The sequence below is a fragment of the Scyliorhinus canicula genome, chromosome 17 (genome assembly GCF_902713615.1).
Source record: "Scyliorhinus canicula chromosome 17, sScyCan1.1, whole genome shotgun sequence".
NCBI classification, from domain to species: domain Eukaryota; kingdom Metazoa; phylum Chordata; class Chondrichthyes; order Carcharhiniformes; family Scyliorhinidae; genus Scyliorhinus; species Scyliorhinus canicula.
This window is the reverse complement of record NC_052162.1, coordinates 129648674-129667720: the sequence shown is the minus strand read 5'-3', so window position 1 is coordinate 129667720 and position 19047 is coordinate 129648674. Positions and strand designations below refer to the sequence as shown.

General features: G+C 52.0%; 1 protein-coding gene across 1 annotated transcript in view; it reads right to left on the bottom strand.

The window, feature by feature from the left end:
- Positions 1-7501: 7501 nt before the first annotated feature.
- The window catches only part of parp2 (poly (ADP-ribose) polymerase 2), a 50820-nt gene continuing 39274 nt past the window's right edge, over positions 7502-19047 (bottom strand). The window contains exons 16-19 of the mRNA XM_038775644.1: positions 17932-18031; positions 13226-13324; positions 11435-11559; positions 7502-7840 (exon numbers count right to left, since the gene is read on the bottom strand). Coding sequence (XP_038631572.1) covers positions 7681-7840; positions 11435-11559; positions 13226-13324; positions 17932-18031 — 484 coding nt within the window. The 3' untranslated portion in view covers positions 7502-7680. The remainder of the gene's footprint in view (positions 7841-11434; positions 11560-13225; positions 13325-17931; positions 18032-19047) is intronic.

Genomic DNA, 19047 nt, shown 5'->3' with positions numbered 1-19047 from the left:
TGTGCAAAGGCGATAGAGAATTTTAAACTATATTCCTGGAATGAGCGGGGTATTCACCATCCTGTCTTCTCTTGAGAAAGTTGACACAGCCTTGTCACAGGACACTCCAGTGAGTGACAGGCAGCAGTCAAAGTCAATTCCGGCCTGGTCGGTGTGGAGTTTGCTCGATCTCCCCGTGTCTGCGTGAGTTTCCTCCCACGAAGGTGTGCGGGTTAGGTGGCTTGGCCATGATCAATTGCCCTTTAGTGTCCAGGAATATGCGGTGTAGGTTGGGGTTACAGGGATAGGGCAACCCTGGTTTCAGGGGGTAAATGCAGACATGATGGGTCAAAGGGGCTTCTTCTGCACTGTAGGGATTCTAGGTTCTTTTCTATGCTGTAGCTAGTTGCCTGGCGGCAGCGCATACGAATGGTTATAGATCTGAGAATTTTAGCCTCCAGTGAGGGGCTAGGTAGAGTTACCCCTTTATTGTTTTGCATTATCTATAGACTCTTTGGGAGAGGCAATTAATTACACAGGATCCTTTGATCTTTAGGCTGCACAGCGCAGGGAAGCAGCAGGTCACGCTTTACACGGACGGTGTGCTGCCTGTTTGTATCTAAGCCGGACATCTCGGTTCCCGCTATTACCGGTGCGGTAGATAAGATTTAGCATTTTCTCTGGTGACAAAAAGTCAATTTTTTGAAGTCAGAGGCTGGGCCACTGGGTGGGCTGAGAGGAGACCCTTCACTAACTGCCTATTGGGTGGTGCCCCCCACCCCCACCTTGGGACCTCCCTACCTGGGAGTCGTACTTACCCCCTTCTTTAAAACAACTGTGTGGGGCAAATTCCACCCCCCCCCCCCACCCAACCGAGGTTGATTCGCTGATCCTCCCGACGATATCACGGCCGGGCAGGATCGCCTTGATCAAGGTGAGCGCGTTGCCTTGGGTTATTGTATCCCTTGCAGATGCTGCCAATCCTGAGGGCTAGGATATTATGAGCCATCGGATGGTTAGTTCATATGTACGATGGAACAAAAGGAAACCTCCTTTGAGGCTGGCTAAGTTGCACCTCCCAGGTTCCAAGGGGGTTCCGAGCATTAAAATGGACCAATCAGCCGCTCATCTTAGGCTTAGCAGCCCAGTCGGTGTGACCTTTACAGGCCCGGCTGTTCGACAGCGACCCCGAGTCCGGGCCTGCTAAGTGCGAGAATAGAATTCTATAATTATCAACACTCTTGGAGGATGGTTCGTCAATTGGAAGGGAGATCGAAACTGGCTTCCGCGCTCTCTCCCATCCAGGGAGGCCTGAATTTCCTGCCTTATGGACCACATGGATTCGATATTTGGAGGGGTAGAGGCATTTGCAGGCTGCGAGATATGTTCAGTGGTCCACCTCACCATCCTTTGAGCAGCTGTGCCAACAATTTGGCACTCCGAGACACTACTTTTTTAAAAGAAAAGAGACTTTAACCTGAATAAGATAACTATGCATCTCGACTCTTCTATTCCCCTAGTGGAAAATCGTCCCTACTTCTGCGGCGCTTAAACAATTAATTAGCAAGTCTTGTGACACTTAGTGTTGTAGATCCTGTGTGAGTACATTGGATACGTGGCAGTCTCGGGAAAGAGCCTTGTCAACTAATATTGATGAGGAGACATGGGGTAGTTGATGGAACCATCAATTCACCAGACACGTGTTTCCGATATGAATCTAGGCTTTAATCAACTTACTTCAGAGCCAGCCTGTTACCTGTTGATGAACTCTCGGTGAACTGCAGGCTGACTCTGGACAAGGGTATTTATACAGCAGCACAAGGGGGAGGAGTCATGGGTGGAGCCAAGGGTGAAGCCCTGTACATGCTCCTGAGCATTCCCAGAGCTACTCCCCCTAGTGATCGGGTAATGCTACTGCCTTTATAATAGTGTGAATTTACCATGTTATATTCACCACAGTAGTATGTGGGGTTATACCAAGAAAATCTCGGTATGTAATAGAATGAATGAGACTCCGTTGAAGATACTGCAACGTTTCCATATTACACCGGGTTTGAGACACAGGTTTGATCCTGCTATATTGTAAAGGTCATTCCTGTCTATTCCCCTTTCTTTTATTTTACTGCTCTTATTTAAATCCATGGATAATTAATGGACGTGCCTCTTTAAAGTAAGCAGCTTGTGTCTTTCATTCAAACAGAAAGATTCCAGAGGTTTAAGGAGAGATCACATGCCGGCTTAAACTGGACAGCAGACTTGTAAGGACTAGTGTGAGAGATGGGGTTGGGACCTCGGTTTGATCGATTGTGGTCATTGAATTGGCCCAAAAAGCTGTGCACTACCCTGTAACAGGTGGCGATCGGATCTTATCCCACTGATACGCTTTTCAGAGCAAGTTTTGATTCTGGCAGCACGGAGAAAAAGATCCAGCTAACTCTCTCCAGAAAGCCTGTGGGGGCTGTATTCCTGAAACTACAGAGGCCTGAATACAAACCAGGAACAGAAAGCAAGGTTTGAAGAGGAGTGAGCTGCCTCTCCAGGAAAGTGGAGAGTGCTGCATTTCTAAACCCCAGAGAACCTGCACGAACGAATGATTCTACAGAGACGGCCGGTTTCAACAGAGACTTTAACCTTCAAGCTTGTTGAAAGAAAAGGCGCAGAAAAACCATCATCTGAAACAAAGGCTCTTTTTACTATCGCTTATGACTTTTACCCTTTCCACCCCCTCTGTGTATATCTGGCTTGTGTGTGTATATTTAGAGTGGGAGTTAGGTATTATTTAATCATTAACCAACTGTACCTATTGCATATTCCGCGGGAGTTCTTGTTACAAATGAACAGTAATTGTGTTTAACCTTACAAACCCGGTGACTATAATTATTCGGTCGCCAAGGGCCAAAGACTTCGGATATTTTTTACAAGAATTATTGGTTAATTCACTTGTGTTGTGATTCCGGGGCATGTGGGGCTGGAATTGACTGCGCACTAGCCCAGGGTGGCGTAACAATACCCCCTTGGGTCTGGTAGTCGAGGGTGACTACATACACTGCGTGTGGCCCTGTGTCAAAATTCAATCCTATTGGTCTGGTGCAGATAAAGAGCTCGGGAGGATATTTAGTACGGCCATCAAATTTGATCCTTTGTTCCTGTTGATTCCCTTATTTCCTATTTCTTTAATTCTATCCAAGGTAAGAAGTCTGACAACACGAGGTTAAAGTCCAACAGGTTTGCTTGGTATCACTAGCTTTCGGAGCACAGCTCCTTCCTCAGGTGAATGAAGAGGTGGGTTCCAGAAACACATGTATAGAAAAATTCAATAATGCAAGATGGTACTTTGAATGCGAGTCTTTGCAGGCATAAAGTCTTTACAGGTCCAGACGGTGCTACTGGAGAGAGGGGTAATCACAGGGTCAAGAGATGTGAATTGTCTTAAGCCAGGACAGTTGGTAGGATTTCGCAAACCCAGGCCAGATGGTTGGGGCAGGGGGCTGAATGTAATGCAACATGATTTTGTCGTTATCGTTTTTGCGCCATGCATCTTTAATGGAGACATACCTTTAAGTTGAGCAGGGTGAGGAACTCAGAAGTTGCAAAATAGTTCACTGTGCTATGAGGCTTTTGATTTTGATCAGCAGAACCCAGACTTCATCGCACCCCAGAGTAGGGCAGCATGGTAGCATTGTGGTTAGCACAATTGCTTCACAGCTCCAGGGTCCCAGGTTCGATTCCCGACATGGGTCACTGTCTGTGCGGAGTCTGCACGTTCTCCCGATGTCTGGGTGGTGCTCCGGTTTCCTCCCACAGTCCAAAGATGTGCAGGTTAGGTGGATTGGCCACGCTAAATTGTCGTTAAGTGTCCAAAATTGCCCTTAGTGTTGGGTGGGGTAACTGGGTTATGGGGATAGGGTGGAGGTGTGGGCTTGGGTAAGGTGCTCTTTCCAAGAGCCGGTGCAGACTCGATGGGCCGAATGGCCTCCTTCTGCACTGTAAATCCTATGGAGGGATTTGGGTCGATTGGTTGGCTGGTGGCCTATGGATCGGCCAGGAACAGTATCCTGCCTGGCCACAGACAGCGACTGGGTCCTGCCAGGTGGAGCTTCCAGGGGACCCAGCAGGGAACTTGTGGACTCTGAAAGGGGAAGACTCAGGGGAAACTGTGATGCTCTCTATTTCTCTCAAACATTGGCTGCTTGCTGCTACTGTGATTATTCAGAGGAGCCACTGGACCCTCAAGGTGGAAACTGCTCCCTCTCCTGCTCTCCTCCCTAATGACTAAAGGCAGAAGTCGCTAGACTATGATGAGTCTACAGTGAAAACCATTACAGACTGAAAGCAAAGGTATCCAACTGGAGGCCTGGACTGAAGGAGTCTAACAGGAAGATGCCCACCTGAAACAGAGACTTTCATCCTTTTTAGTATTTTACACCTCTCTTTCTCCTCTGTGTTTGTCTGTCTTTTGTGTGTGTATATAGAGGAGGGAGCGAGTTAAGGCCAGGAATTAGAAATTAGATAATAGTTGTTAACCAGTTGTATTTGCTGCCTATTTAATTATAGTTATTGTTATTAATAAAAGTTAATTGTGTTTAAATTTACTAACCATATGAACCTATTGGGCAGCCAAATACCTCGGGTATTTTTTAAAAATGAAAGAGTCGATTTCAACAGTGTTGCGGCTCCGGGTCAAGTGGGGCTGGAATTGACCGCGCACTGGGTGTTGTAATTCGGGGTCTCCCAGAGGGGAGAATTATTGACGACAGGGAAAACATTCCGGATGTACGCTTTCAGAGTCTTCCCCTTTCAGAGTCCACAAGTTCCCTGCTGGGTCCCCTGGAAGCTCCACCTGGCAGGACCCAATCGCTGTCTGTGGCCAGGCAGGATACTGTTCCTGGCCGATCCATAGGCCACCAGCCAACCAATCGACCCAAATCCCTCCAATCACTGGGTGCCATAAAGTCTGGACTCTGCTGATCAAAATCTAAAACCACATGGCACAGGAAAAATATCCTCCACTCCTAGTTTAGCGACAAGCGTCCTTCGATTCAACACTTGGCATAAAATAGTCATGGAGCGTATTCCCCCTGGTGTTCCCGAGTCCTGTACTCCGTTCGGAATCAGATACATTCTGGAAAGTGTGCCCCCCCCCCCCCCCATTTCACATTTATAGGCTCCGCTGTGACAGATCCACTCCGACTAGGTTTTCCATAAATTGAGCAGGCCAGCCTTGAATTCGCTGTATGTAAAGGTGGGCATCTTTTTGTGTCATTTGACCATCTTTGTATCGCTTTACCCTCTTACACACCCCATTCCATTCTCTAGCAGACCCGCTGTATAGTTAGAGGCACTAAATGTTTTAAGAACCAATAGTTCCTGCCTTTTTTCTGTTTTTTTACATATGCAGGGGTAATTGTGGGCTGGCACAGTGGCCAGCACTGGGGTGGTGGGTATTGGCTGGAGGATTGGGCCACGGGTAGGGTGATCTTTCGGAGGGTCGTTGCTGACTGGATGGGCCCCCTTCTGCACCGTTGCGATTCTATGATTCTGGACTGTACCAGCTTGTTCTTGGAGGGCTTGTAGCGTTATTTGTAAAAGTGATAAAACTCTGATACGAACATACATCAAAGAAAAGACGGTCCAGACCTGTTCAGTAACGGTCCTGAGGAATGTAATTTCGTTGAAGGAATCGGGAGTGTAAAAAAAAAACATACAGCAACTTCCGAACATTATGTCAGGCATACAGTTTGGAGTTTCAAACAACTCGCATCAATCCAGACTTGACCACAGCCTCGTGCATGACGTGGGGGCCCACCACATTCGCCCTCCCGTAGGTCCCTCTGTGCCCAGTCAGACTCGTCCCATCACCCGTGATTGAGAAACACCAGCGAACCCCCCCCCCCCCCAATAGTGGCCAGCGGGCGGCTGCGAGGCCAATTCTCACAATGGAAGGTCTCACCTTCGGTCATGTCGGCTTAGGGACGAATGGTGGGCCCTGGGACACTGGGGGCATTCCCCCCTGCCCCCGCTGCCTTCCCTGCCACAAGCACATCCAAACTCTCCTTTCAGTCACCATCCTGGGATCCTTAAACATCCATTTGAATCCAGAGTGAGCGGGAGGCCCAGTAACGAACGAAAACGGCACGTCCCAAAATGAGCAGCGACGGGGCCAGGAGGGAAGGAGGGTCGCTTCATGGAATGCTTAGCGTATTTCCCTCCACGACCCCCCTCCCCAAACCATTTTTTTTTTGTTAAGGTTCAAGTCTTCCAAAAAGCCCTTCAAGGCCTCGGCTTTCTTAACGTCTCCCCCGGCCCCTCGCTCTCCCTTCCCCCCATCATTCTCCACCCCTCCCCATCATTCTCCACCCCCCCCACCCCTCCCCATCATTCTCCACCCCTCCCCATCATTCTCCACCCCTCCCCATCATTCTCCACCCCTCCCCATCATTCTCCACCCCCCCCCCACCCCTCCCCATCATTCTCCACCCCTCCCCATCATTCTCCACCCCTCCCCATCATTCTCCACCCCTCCCCATCATTCTCCACCCCTCCCCATCATTCACCACCCCTCCCCATCATTCTCCACCCCTCCCCATCATTCTCCACCCCTCCCCATCATTCTCCACCCCCCCCCATCATTCTCCACCCCCCCCCCACCATTCTCCACCCCTCCCCATCATTCTCCACCCCTCCCCATCATTCTCCACCCCTCCCCATCATTCTCCACCCCTCCCCATCATTCTCCACCCCCCCCACCCCTCCCCATCATTCTCCACCCCTCCCCATCATTCTCCACCCCCCCCCCACCCCTCCCCATCATTCACCACCCCTCCCCATCATTCTCCACCCCTCCCCATCATTCTCCACCCCTCCCCATCATTCTCCACCCCCCCCCACCCCTCCCCATCATTCTCCACCCCTCCCCATCATTCTCCACCCCTCCCCATCATTCTCCACCCCTCCCCATCATTCTCCACCCCTCCCCATCATTCTCCACCCCTCCCCATCATTCTCCACCCCTCCCCATCATTCACCACCCCTCCCCATCATTCTCCACCCCTCCCCATCATTCTCCACCCCCCCCACCCCTCCCCATCATTCTCCACCCCTCCCCATCATTCTCCACCCCTCCCCATCATTCTCCACCCCCCCCCCACCCCTCCCCATCATTCACCACCCCTCCCCATCATTCTCCACCCCTCCCCATCATTCTCCACCCCTCCCCATCATTCTCCACCCCCCCCACCCCTCCCCATCATTCTCCACCCCTCCCCATCATTCTCCACCCCTCCCCATCATTCTCCACCCCTCCCCATCATTCTCCACCCCTCCCCATCATTCTCCACCCCTCCCCATCATTCTCCACCCCTCCCCATCATTCTCCACCCCTCCCCATCATTCTCCACCCCTCCCCATCATTCTCCACCCCTCCCCATCATTCTCCACCCCTCCCCATCATTCTCCACCCCTCCCCATCATTCTCCACCCCTCCCCATCATTCTCCACCACCCCCCCCCCCCCCCCCCCCCCCCATCCCTCCAAGAAATGAATTAAGGCTCTTGACCGACTCTTTACCGATCTCTCAGCCACCAGTCCAGCCCTTTTCTATGTCTGTCCTGGGGTCTTGGCGCATCTGGGATGACGTCTTTACTGTTCAAAGGGAATGCAGGTTGTTGCTGTTGTAGCCGTGGTAACTGCACCCCAGCTCGCTCACCACAGGGAGGCGAAGTCGAACTGCACCTTGAGCAGGTATTTCATGTGGACCTGAGCGGGATTGTAGACGATATACTCGTTGTAGTTCAGGGTATAACCGTTCGGATTCTCCACTCCGGTCTCTGTGCCAGGGCCCATGGGAACCAGTGCACCGTTACTGTGGGGGGGAGAGAGAGAGAGAGATATATTGGGAGGTTGGGTGGTGAAGCGCAGACCAGGATTGGGAGACAGATATCGAGAGAGGGAGCGAGAGGTAGAGGGAGACAGAGAAAAAGAGATAGAGGGAGGCGCAACGAGTCAGATAGAGGGAGGGAGGGAGACACATCGAGCGAGAGAGAGAGGGAGGGAGACACATCGAGCGAGAGAGAGAGGGAGGGAGACACATCGAGCGAGAGAGAGAGGGAGGGAGACACATCAAGCGAGAGAGAGAGGGAGGGAGACATCGAGAGAGAGAGAGGGAGGGAGACATCGAGAGAGAGATAGAGGGAGGGAGACAACGAGAGAGAGATAGAGGGAGGGAGACATCGAGAGAGAGAGAGAGGGAGGGAGACATCGAGAGAGAGAGAGAGGGAGGGAGACATCGAGAGAGAGAGAGGGAGGGAGACATCGAGAGAGAGATAGAGGGAGGGAGACAACGAGAGAGAGAGAGAGGGAGGGAGACATCGAGAGAGAGAGAGAGGGAGGGAGACATCGAGAGAGAAATAGAGGGAGGGAGACAACGAGAGAGAGATAGAGGGAGGGAGACATCGAGAGAGAGAGAGAGGGAGGGAGACATCGAGAGAGAGATAGAGGGAGGGAAACATCGATAGAGAGAGAGAGGGAGGGAGACATCGAGAGAGAAATAGAGGGAGGGAGACAACGAGAGAGAGATAGAGGGAGGGAGACATCGAGAGAGAGAGAGAGGGAGGGAGACATCGAGAGAGGGAGGGAGACATAGAGAGGGAGGGAGAGACATCGAGCGAGAGAGAGAGAGACATCGAGCGAGAGAGAGAGGGAGGGAGAGACATCGAGCGAGAGAGAGAGGGAGGGAGAGACATCGAGCGAGAGAGAGAGGGAGGGAGACACATCGAGCGAGAGAGAGAGGGAGGGAGACACATCGAGCGAGAGAGAGAGGGAGGTAGACACATCGAGCGAGAGAGAGGGAGGGAGACACATCGAGCGAGAGATAGAGGGAGACAGAGAAAAAGAGATAGAGGGAGGCGCAACGAGTGAGAGATAGAGGGAGACAGAGAGAGAGAGTTAGAGGGAGGGAGACATCGAGAGAGAGAGAGAGGGAGGGAGACATCGAGAGAGAGAGAGAGGGAGGGAGACATCGAGAGAGAGAGAGAGAGGGAGGGAGACATCGAGAGAGAGAGAGAGGGAGGGAGACATCGAGAGAGAGAGAGAGGGAGGGAGACATCGAGAGAGAGAGAGAGGGAGGGAGACATCGAGAGAGGGAGGGAGACATCGAGAGAGGGAGGGAGACATCGAGAGAGGGAGGGAGACATCGAGAGAGGGAGGGAGACATCGAGAGAGGGAGGGAGACATCGAGAGAGGGAGGGAGACATCGAGAGAGGGAGGGAGACATCGAGAGAGGGAGGGAGACATCGAGAGAGGGATGGAGACATCGAGAGAGGGATGGAGACATCGAGAGAGGGATGGAGACATCGAGAGAGGGATGGAGACATCGAGAGAGGGATGGAGACATCGAGAGAGGGAGGGAGACATCGAGAGAAGGAGGGAGACATCGAGAGATAGAGGGAGGGAGACAACGAGAGAGAGATAGAGGGAGGGAGACATCGAGAGAGAGAGAGAGGGAGGGCGACATCGAGAGAGGGAGGGAGACATCGAGAGAGGGAGAGAGGGAGGGAGACATCGAGAGAGGGATAGAGGGAGGGAGAGATCGAGAGAGAGAGAGAGGGAGGGAGACATCGAGAGAGAGAGAGGGAGGGAGACATCGAGAGAGGGAGGGAGACATCGAGAGAGAGAGAGGGAGGGAGACATCGAGAGAGAAATAGAGGGAGGGAGACAACGAGAGAGAGATAGAGGGAGGGAGACATCGAGCGAGAGAGAGAGGGAGGGAGACACATCGAGCGAGAGAGAGAGGGAGGGAGAGACATCGAGCGAGAGAGAGAGGGAGGGGAGACACATCGAGCGAGAGAGAGAGGGAGGGAGACACATCGAGCGAGAGAGAGGGAGGGAGACACATCGAGCGAGAGATAGAGGGAGGGAGAGACATCGAGCGAGAGAGAGAGGGAGGGAGAGACATCGAGCGAGAGAGAGAGGGAGGGAGACACATCGAGCGAGAGATAGAGGGAGACAGAGAAAAAGAGATAGAGGGAGGCGCAACGGGTGAGAGATAGAGGGAGACAGAGAGAGAGAGATAGAGGGAGGGAGACATCGAGAGAGAGAGGGAGGGAGACATCGAGAGAGAGAGAGAGGGAGGGAGACATCGAGAGAGGGAGGGAGACATCGAGAGAGGGAGGGAGACATCGAGAGAGGGAGGGAGACATCGAGAGAGGGAGGGAGACATCGAGAGAGGGAGGGAGACATCGAGAGAGAGAGAGACATCGAGAGCGGGAGAGAGAGAGACATCGAGAGAGAGATAGAGGGAGGGAGACAACGAGAGAGAGATAGAGGGAGGGAGACATCGAGAGAGAGAGGGAGGGAGACATCGAGAGAGAGAGAGAGGGAGGGAGACATCGAGAGAGAGAGAGATCGAGACATCGAGAGAGAGAGAGAGAGAGGGAGGGAGACATAGAGAGAGAGAGAGAGGGAGGGAGACATCGAGAGAGAGGGAGGGAGACATCGAGAGAGAGAGAGAGAGGGAGGGAGACATCGAGAGAGAGAGAGAGGGAGGGAGACATCGAGAGAGGGAGGGAGACATCGAGAGAGGGAGGGAGACATCGAGAGAGAGAGGGAGAGAGATAGAAGCAGGGAGACATCGAGGGAGATTGGCAGGGGAGAGGAAGAGAGAACAAAATACGTTAAAAAATATTGGCAGGTGAACAGGAGCAGGGAATTCCAAATCTAGAACCTAACAAAACACAACAGCAGCAAATTTGAATATCTCCCTGATTGCTCCTTCAGCTGAGAGGTTTGCTCAGCTACCTCAGAGAGGTGGAGTCAGCCACATTGCTGTGTGCGTGGTGTCTGGAGACCCCCCCCCCCGCCAACCACCCCCAAGGCAACTGGATTACTTGTCCAGTGACCTTACCACCATTTCCCTGCACTGGGAGGAACAAACCAGTACTCCATCAAAGCGGCAGCCACAGGAACACATTAGAATTAGAACCATTTAATTCCTGCAGTGGGCAGGCTATTCGGCCCATCGAATCTTCACCCACTCTCTGAAAGAGCATCTACACCAGGCCCACTCCTCCGGAGCACCCGGAGGAAACCCACGTAGGTACGGGGTAAACGTGAAGACTCCACTCAATCGGCCAAGGCCGGAATCGAACTCGGGTCCCTGGCGCCATGAGGCAGCAGTGCTAACCACCGTGCCACCCAAGGTCCACCCGAAATCCGGCACCTCCGGAGCGGCTCAAACCCACCACCTTCTAACTCGAAGGCGCTCGAGTGCTCCCGACTGAGACACGTCCCACATCAAGGACGAGCTCGACCTGCGCTTCTTCCAGTAGGGGTGGTTGGACATCTCTCAGCCACTCCACAAGTACAGGCTGGGGCCCCGCAGGGAGGCTGGGGCCCCGCAGGGAGCAGACGCTGACTTCCCTGGTGGATGGTACGGAGGCTCGAACTCGGGGATACTCACAGCTGGACATCGCTGCCTGGTTTGGGACCGATCCTGCCTAGGCCCATGGTGCTATCCTTCCCCGGGGGCAGCTTGTCGGCTTCGTAGTCGGCAGAGAGCAACTTGTTACAGTTACCGAGGGCCACCTGAGGAGACAAACAGGTTAACAAAGGCCGAAGCCTCAGCGAAGGTACAAGTTCGATTGATATATACAATACCAGAAACCCGAGAGTGAGTTACAGACTGGAATCTAATCGAGGGGTTTGGGTGGTTTATATATAGAATAACAGATACCCGGGAGTGAGTTACAGACTGGAATCTAATCGAGGGGTTTGGGTGGTTTATATATAGAATAACAGATACCCGGGAGTGAGTTACAGACTGGAATCTAATCGAGGGGTTTGGGTGGTTTATATATAGAATAACAGAAACCCGGGAGTGAGTTACAGACTGGAATCTAATCGAGGGGTTAGGGTGGTTTATATATAGAATAACAGATACCCGGGAGTGAGTTACAGACTGGAATCTAATCGAGGGGTTTGGGTGGTTTATATATAGAATAACAGATACCCGGGAGTGAGTTCCAGACTGGAATCTAATCGACAGGTGTGGGTGGTTTATATATAGAATAACAGATACCCGGGAGTGAGTGACAGACTGGAATCTAATCGAGGGGTTTGGGTGATTTATATATAGAATAACAGATACCCGGGAGTGAGTTACAGACTGGAATCTAATCGAGGGGTTTGGGTGGTTTATATATAGAATAACAGAAACCCGGGAGTGAGTTACAGACAGGAATCTAATCGAGGGGTTCGGGTGGTTTATATATAGAATAACAGATACCCGGGAGTGAGTTACAGACTGGAATCTAATCGAGGGGTTAGGGTGGTTTATATATAGAATAACAGATACCCGGGAGTGAGTTCCAGACTGGAATCTAATCGACAGGTGTGGGTGGTTTATATATAGAATAACAGATACCCGGGAGTGAGTTACAGACTGGAATCTAATCGAGGGGTGTGGGTGGTTTATATATAGAATAACAGATACCCGGGAGTGAGTTACAGACTGGAATCTAATCGAGGGGTCTGGGTGGTTTATATATAGAATAACAGATACCCGGGAGTGAGTTACAGACTGGAATCTAATCGAGGGGTTTGGGTGGTTTATATATAGAATAACAGATACCCGGGAGTGAGTTACAGACTGGAATCTAATCGAGGGGTTTGGGTGGTTTATATATAGAATAACAGATACCCGGGAGTGAGTTACAGACAGGAATCTAATCGAGGGGTTCGGGTGGTTTATATATAGAATAACAGATACCCGGGAGTGAGTTACAGACTGGAATCTAATCGAGGGGTTTGGGTGGTTTATATATAGAATAACAGATACCTGGGAGGGAGTTACAGACTGGAATCTAATCGAGGGGTTCGGGTGGTTTATATATAGAATAACAGATACCCGGGAGTGAGTTACAGACTGGAATCTAATCGAGGGGTTTGGGTGGTTTATATATAGAATAACAGATACCCGGGAGTGAGTTACAGACTGGAATCTAATCGAGGGGTTTGGGTGGTTTATATATAGAATAACAGATACCCGGGAGTGAGTTACAGACTGGAATCTAATCGAGGGGTTTGGGTGGTTTATATATAGAATAACAGATACCCGGGAGTGAGTTCCAGACTGGAATCTAATCGAGGGGTTTGGGTGGTTTATATATAGAATAACAGATACTGAGGAGCGAGTTAAATTGAGGGGCACAGTAGGTTCCATGGACATTATCCATGGCCTCTCGCTCCTTACCTCACACAACAGCAGGAGTCCGACGTTTCGCTCACGGGTGGCAAAGCAATAATTGGCACTCTTGGAGGACATGTCTGCGAAGTATATTCCCTTTCCAAACTGTGAGGGGAGAATGGGAGGGGGAGAGAGAGAGAGAGAGTGAGAGGAAGAATGCACGACTGCTGTGGTTTTCTGTCACGTCACAGCAGCAGACAGTCAGTCCCCAGGGCAAACCCACATTAAACACATTGACCGAGGCACAAACACAATATCTGACAGTATACGGTCAGACCAATCGCTGCCCTCTTGTTCGATCACCAGGAAACGGTGCAGGAGTACAGGCTTTCGGCCCTACGGGCCTGTTCCTCCATTCCAGAATATGGCGGCTGATCTGATCGTAGGCCTCAACTCCACTTTCCAGTCTCCCCTCGACACCCTGTCGACCAGAAATCTCTGTAACTCGGGCCTTGAATATATTCCACAGACTGACCCACCCTCTGAGAGAAGAAATTCCTCCTCATCTCCATCTTCAATGGGAGACCTCCTCATTTTTAAACTGTGTCTCCCGCACTTCTAGATTCTACCCCCTCCACGAGGGGGAAACATCCTCTCAGCATCCACCCTACTAACCCCCTCCCTCAGAATCTCATCCGTTTCAGGGCAGCACGGTGGCGCAGTGGGTTAGCCCTGCAGCCTCACGGCGCCGAGGTCCCAGGTTCGATCCCGGTCCCGGGTCGCTGTCCGTGTGGAGTTTGCACATTCTCCCCGTGTCTGCGTGGGTTTCACCCCCACAACCCAAAGATGTGCAGGGTAGGTGGATTGGCCATGCTAAATTGCCCCTTAATTGGAAAAAATGAATTGGATACAAAAAAAATGAATCTGATCCATTTCAATAAGACCTTTTCTGGTTCTTTCTTTTTTTTTTAAAATTTAGAATACCCAATTCATTTTTCCAATTAAGGGGCAATTTAGTGCGGCCAATCCACCTACTCTGCACATCTTTTAGGTTGTGGGGGCGAAACCCACGCAGACACGGGGAGAATGTGCAAACTCCACACGCACAGTGACCCGGAGCCGGGTTTCGAACCTGGGACCTCAGCACTGTGAGGCAGCAATGCTAACCCACTGTGCCACCGTGCTGCCCTTCTGGTTCTTTCTAAACTCCAATGGGTACAGGCCCCGACCGGCCCAACCTTTCCTCATCGGACAAACCCCCTTCTTCCTGGGAATCGGCCATGTGAACCTTCTCTGAACGGCCTCCGATGCCGGTACGTCCCTCCGCACGCAAGGTGACCAGAAATTTACCCAGTGCTTCGGGTGCGGCCTCACCAAGGCCCGTACGGTTTCAGCTCCTCACCCCTGGCCTGGAGGCACCAGCAGCCTTCGGAGGGCCTGGGGACGTAGTCCGCAGCCTCTGTAAACCTACTGGGTGGTATCAGATGGGAGGGATTTTGGGGAGAGGGAGGGAGGAGAAGAAGAATGGCTTTGACGAGGGCTGGCAGAGGTGAGTAGGCCGGAACAGCTGTGCAGCTCCTTGAGCCTGCTCCACCATTCGAACAGCCCGTGGCCGATCTCCCTGCCTTGGTTCCATCACCCGAAACATCCCTCCCAAACATAAATCCACCAGTCTTCTCAGTTTTGGATGAACAGTCCGGCTCTCTATCTTCAAGGTCCACTTGCTCTGGCCTCTCTCCCAGAAAAAGACACGTTTTTCTCTCTCTGTTTACCACGCCGATTCCTTCCGCACCTCGGCTAATCGCTCCTCCATCGTCTGAACTCCGGGCGACGCAAGGTACGCAAACGGCCAAGCTGCCACCATGTCGCGCACGAGACGCACCTCGTCCCTGTCCACCTCAAGACACTCAGCAGTGGCCCCGACCATGGTGTGTGTCCAGGAGGATACCTGGTGTTTGCTGTGCCATCACCTCCCTAGCTCTGCATCGCTCGAGGTTACTTGCCCCTCTTAACGCCCTCCGCCACCCCGCTGAAGTTTTATGCTCTGCGCGGGGTTCAGTACCAACTCTATTAGCCAGAATAGTCTGAGACTGCTGTCCATCAGCACAAAACAGGCAAGCTTCATAGCAGGATGTGTGTGTGTGTGTCCGGTGCGGAAGGCATCGGTGTGGTGGATAAAGAGAAGAGAAAAAAGTGTCCTTATGTGGGAGATTGGCCACGTGCTGTTCGAATGGTGGAGCAGGTTCAAGGAGCTGAACAGCTCCCAGCTGTTCCGGCCTACTCGCCTTTACCAGCCCTTGTCGAAGCCATGCTTCTTCTCCCCCCTCCCTCCCAACCCCACCCCACCCCCCCCCCCATCTGATACCACCCAATAGGTATAGAGAGGCTGCGGGCTACGTCCCCAGGCCCTCCGAAGGCTGTTGGTGCCTCCAGGCCAAGGGTGAGGAGGTGAAACCGTACGGGCCTTGGTGAGGCCGCATCCGGAGCACTGGGTAAATTTCTGGTCTCCTTGCGTGCCGAGACTGTCAATCACCCCCCCCCCCCCCCCAAAACACACACACAATCCTCACTCCTCTGAACTCCAGTGGAAACACGCCAAACCTGTCAAACCTTTCCTCATCAGACAACCCGCTCATTCTAGGTATCCATTTTGTTTAAACCTCCTCTGAACCGCATCAGACACATTTACGCCCTTCCTTCAATAAGAAGACCAGGGCTGTGCATGGTATTCGAGATATGGCCTCCCCAGTGCCTCTTACAGAGGGTAACATCCTTACTTTTAGGTTAAATTCCTCCATTAGAGCGCTCCATTAGCTCTCTAACCGACCGTGACGAGGGTAAACTTTCACTCCTCCCCCTCTACCCATCCTTAGCTTTTGGCGGGGGCGACCACCCCCCCCCCCTCCGCTGGCATCCGGTCGGGTGGGACGGCTCTCGCCTGCCTTAGTGTCTCTATCATCTCTTCCGCGCACTCGACCCCCCCCCCCCCCCCCCCCCCCATTGGCAGCTGGACCCCAGGTTCAGGAATTCCATCCCTCCAATGAGACGCTCCTTAAAGCTGACCCTCTGTGACCGTGCTTTCTGTTCTCCTCCTCGTACCTCCTTCGTGGTTCAGTTCCAAGCTCAAGTTCCACAACCATCTTCTGAAGCACCTCTAGACGTTTATTTTTCGCACTGACGGAGCCATGCAAATGTGCATTGTTGTTGTTGTTGTGAGTGCTCCAGTTAGACCCCCGTGAGGGGAGATGCTCCTTTTGCAGCATGTGGGAGACCCGATGCGAGTGAATGTCCCTTTTCATAGAACATACAGTGCAGAAGGAGGCCATTTGGCCCATCGTGTCTGCACCGACCCACTTAAGCCCTCACTTCCCCCCCTATCCCCGTAACCCAATAACCCCTCCTAATCTTTTTGGTCACTAAGGGCAATTTAGCATGCCCAATCCACCTAACCTGCACGTCTTTGGACTGTGGGAGGAAACCGGAGCACCCGGAGGAAACCCACGCACACACGGGGAGGATGTGCAGACTCCGCACAGACAGTGACCCAGCCGGGAATCGAACCTGGGACCCTGGCGCTGTGAAGCCACAGTGCTAACCACTGTGCTGCCCAACTGAGGGGAGGCTGGCGTTGGGATATTGTCGCTGGACAGGTAATCCAGGGCACCCAGGCTAATGCTCTGGGACTTGGGGTCAAACCCCACCGCAGCAAAATGGAGAAACTCAAATTCAATAAAAAGTCTAGAAATAAAAGCCTTAATGATGACCGTGGATTGTCGTAAACACTCATCGGGTTCACGAATGCCCTTCAGGGAAGGAAATCTGCCATCCTTACCTGGTCTGGCCAACATGTGAGCATTACCCTGGGTCTCTGGAAGTCCAGTCCAGTTACAATATCATTACATAATTGTCTCCCCAATGTCCCTTTAAGAGAAAGTCTATCAGTTAGTCCCAGGTGAGAGAGAATGTCCCTTTAAGAGCAAATGCATCAGTTAGTCCCAGGTGAGAGAGAATGTCCCTTTAAGCAAAAGTCTATCAGTTAGTCCCAGTGAGAGAGAATGTCCCTTTAAGAGAAAGTCCATCAAACAGTCCCAGGTGCGACAGAATGTCCCTTTAAGAGTGAATGCATCAATTAGTCCCAGGGAAGTACGGTAGCATAGTGGTTAGCACAATTGCTTCACAGCTCCAGGTTCGATTCCGGCTTGGATCACTGTCTATGCGGAGTCTGCACGTTTTCCCCGTGTGTGCGTGGGTTTAATCCGGCTGCTCCAGTTTCCTCCCACAGTCCAAAGATGTGCAGGTTAGGTGGATTGGCTATGCTAAATTGCCTTTAGTGTCCAAAATTTCCCTTAGTGTTGGGTGGGGTTACTGGGTTATGGGGATAGGGTGGGGTGTGGGCTTGGGTAGGGTGCTCTTTCCAAGAGCCGGTGCAGACTCGATGGGCCGAATGGCTTTCCTCTGCACTGTAAATTCTATGTGAGAGAATGTCCCTTTAAGAGAAAGTCTATCAAATAGCCCCAGGAGAGAGAGAATGTCCCTTTAAGAGAAAGTCTATCAGTTAGCCCCGGTGAGAGAGAATGTCCCTTTAAGAGCAAATGTATCAATTGGTCGCAGGTGAGAGAGAATGTCCCTTTAAGAGAGTCTATCAGTTAGTCCCCGAGGTTTAGAGAATGTCCCTTTAAGAGCTAATGCGTAGGCCCAGTGGGAGACATCCCTGCTGTAATGGTGCAGACAGTGCGGGTGGTTCTGCTGCCGTCACTGCGACGCTCACTCACCATGTAGCCAGTCACAGGAGCCTCGGGAGGGGCGATTCTCAAACCCTGCTTCAGGATGCTCACCCAGTTGGTGAGACGGGAACCATGCCACAAGAGCTGTCTGCGAGAGAGAAGGTAAAGAGAGACAGTGGATCAGGGGTGAAGCCGAGGGGCACATGCAGAATCTGGGCGCAACCCATTGAGACCCCCGCCCACGGGCTGCTGCCGGAGGCTCCCCTGACACATCAGCTCCACGGCCGAAATCTCATTCCTACGCTCCCCGATCTCCCCCCCCCCTCCCCCACCTTTCGGCTCCCGCCAACCCCAAGACCCTCGCCCGCGTGACCCAGTCCCCCAACCAGTTGTGCTCATCTCTCACTGGTCACCCTCACATAAACGCCCATCAGAGAGCCAGCGGCCCAGCAGGACACCTGGAGGGAGCGTGACCTGAAACACACCCTGCAGATCGACACCTTACATTCAAGTCACTGAAGAGAGAGAAAGAGACGTATCACCAAAGCTTTTCGCCTTGGAGTCATCAGGACAAATCCAAGAACACAAAATTTCAAAGGCAACAAGGGGAAGGGAACACAGATTGGTTAAGGCGTTACCGTGGAAAACACACAGGGGAACGACATCGTGTTCCCTCACGCATTTATTCGAATAAAAAAGTGCAATGCCTGGACGTGTCCCTTTTACTTGCAGAGGACAGATCCGACGAGCCAATTTTTGTGAACAGCAATGCTCTTTTTAAAGAATTACTAAATGCCAGTACGATCAAGCTTACTCCAAAAAACTGGAAACGAAAGATTAAAAGAAGCGAGTCTGAGGTTGCTGAACACAAATCACCCTGAGAGAAAGGGGACTGAGAGACACCAGTCAGTGTACAGATATCACCCTGAGAGAGAGAGGACTGAGAGACACCAGTCAGTGTACAGATATCTCCCTGAGAGAGAGGGGACTGAGAGACACCAGTCAGTGTACAGATATCTCCCTGAGAGAGAGGGGACTGAGAGACACCAGTCAGTGTACAGATATCTCCCTGAGAGAGAGGGGACTGAGAGACACCAGTCAGTGTACAGATATCTCCCTGAGGGAGAGGGGACTGAGAGCCACCAGTCAGTGTACAGATATCTC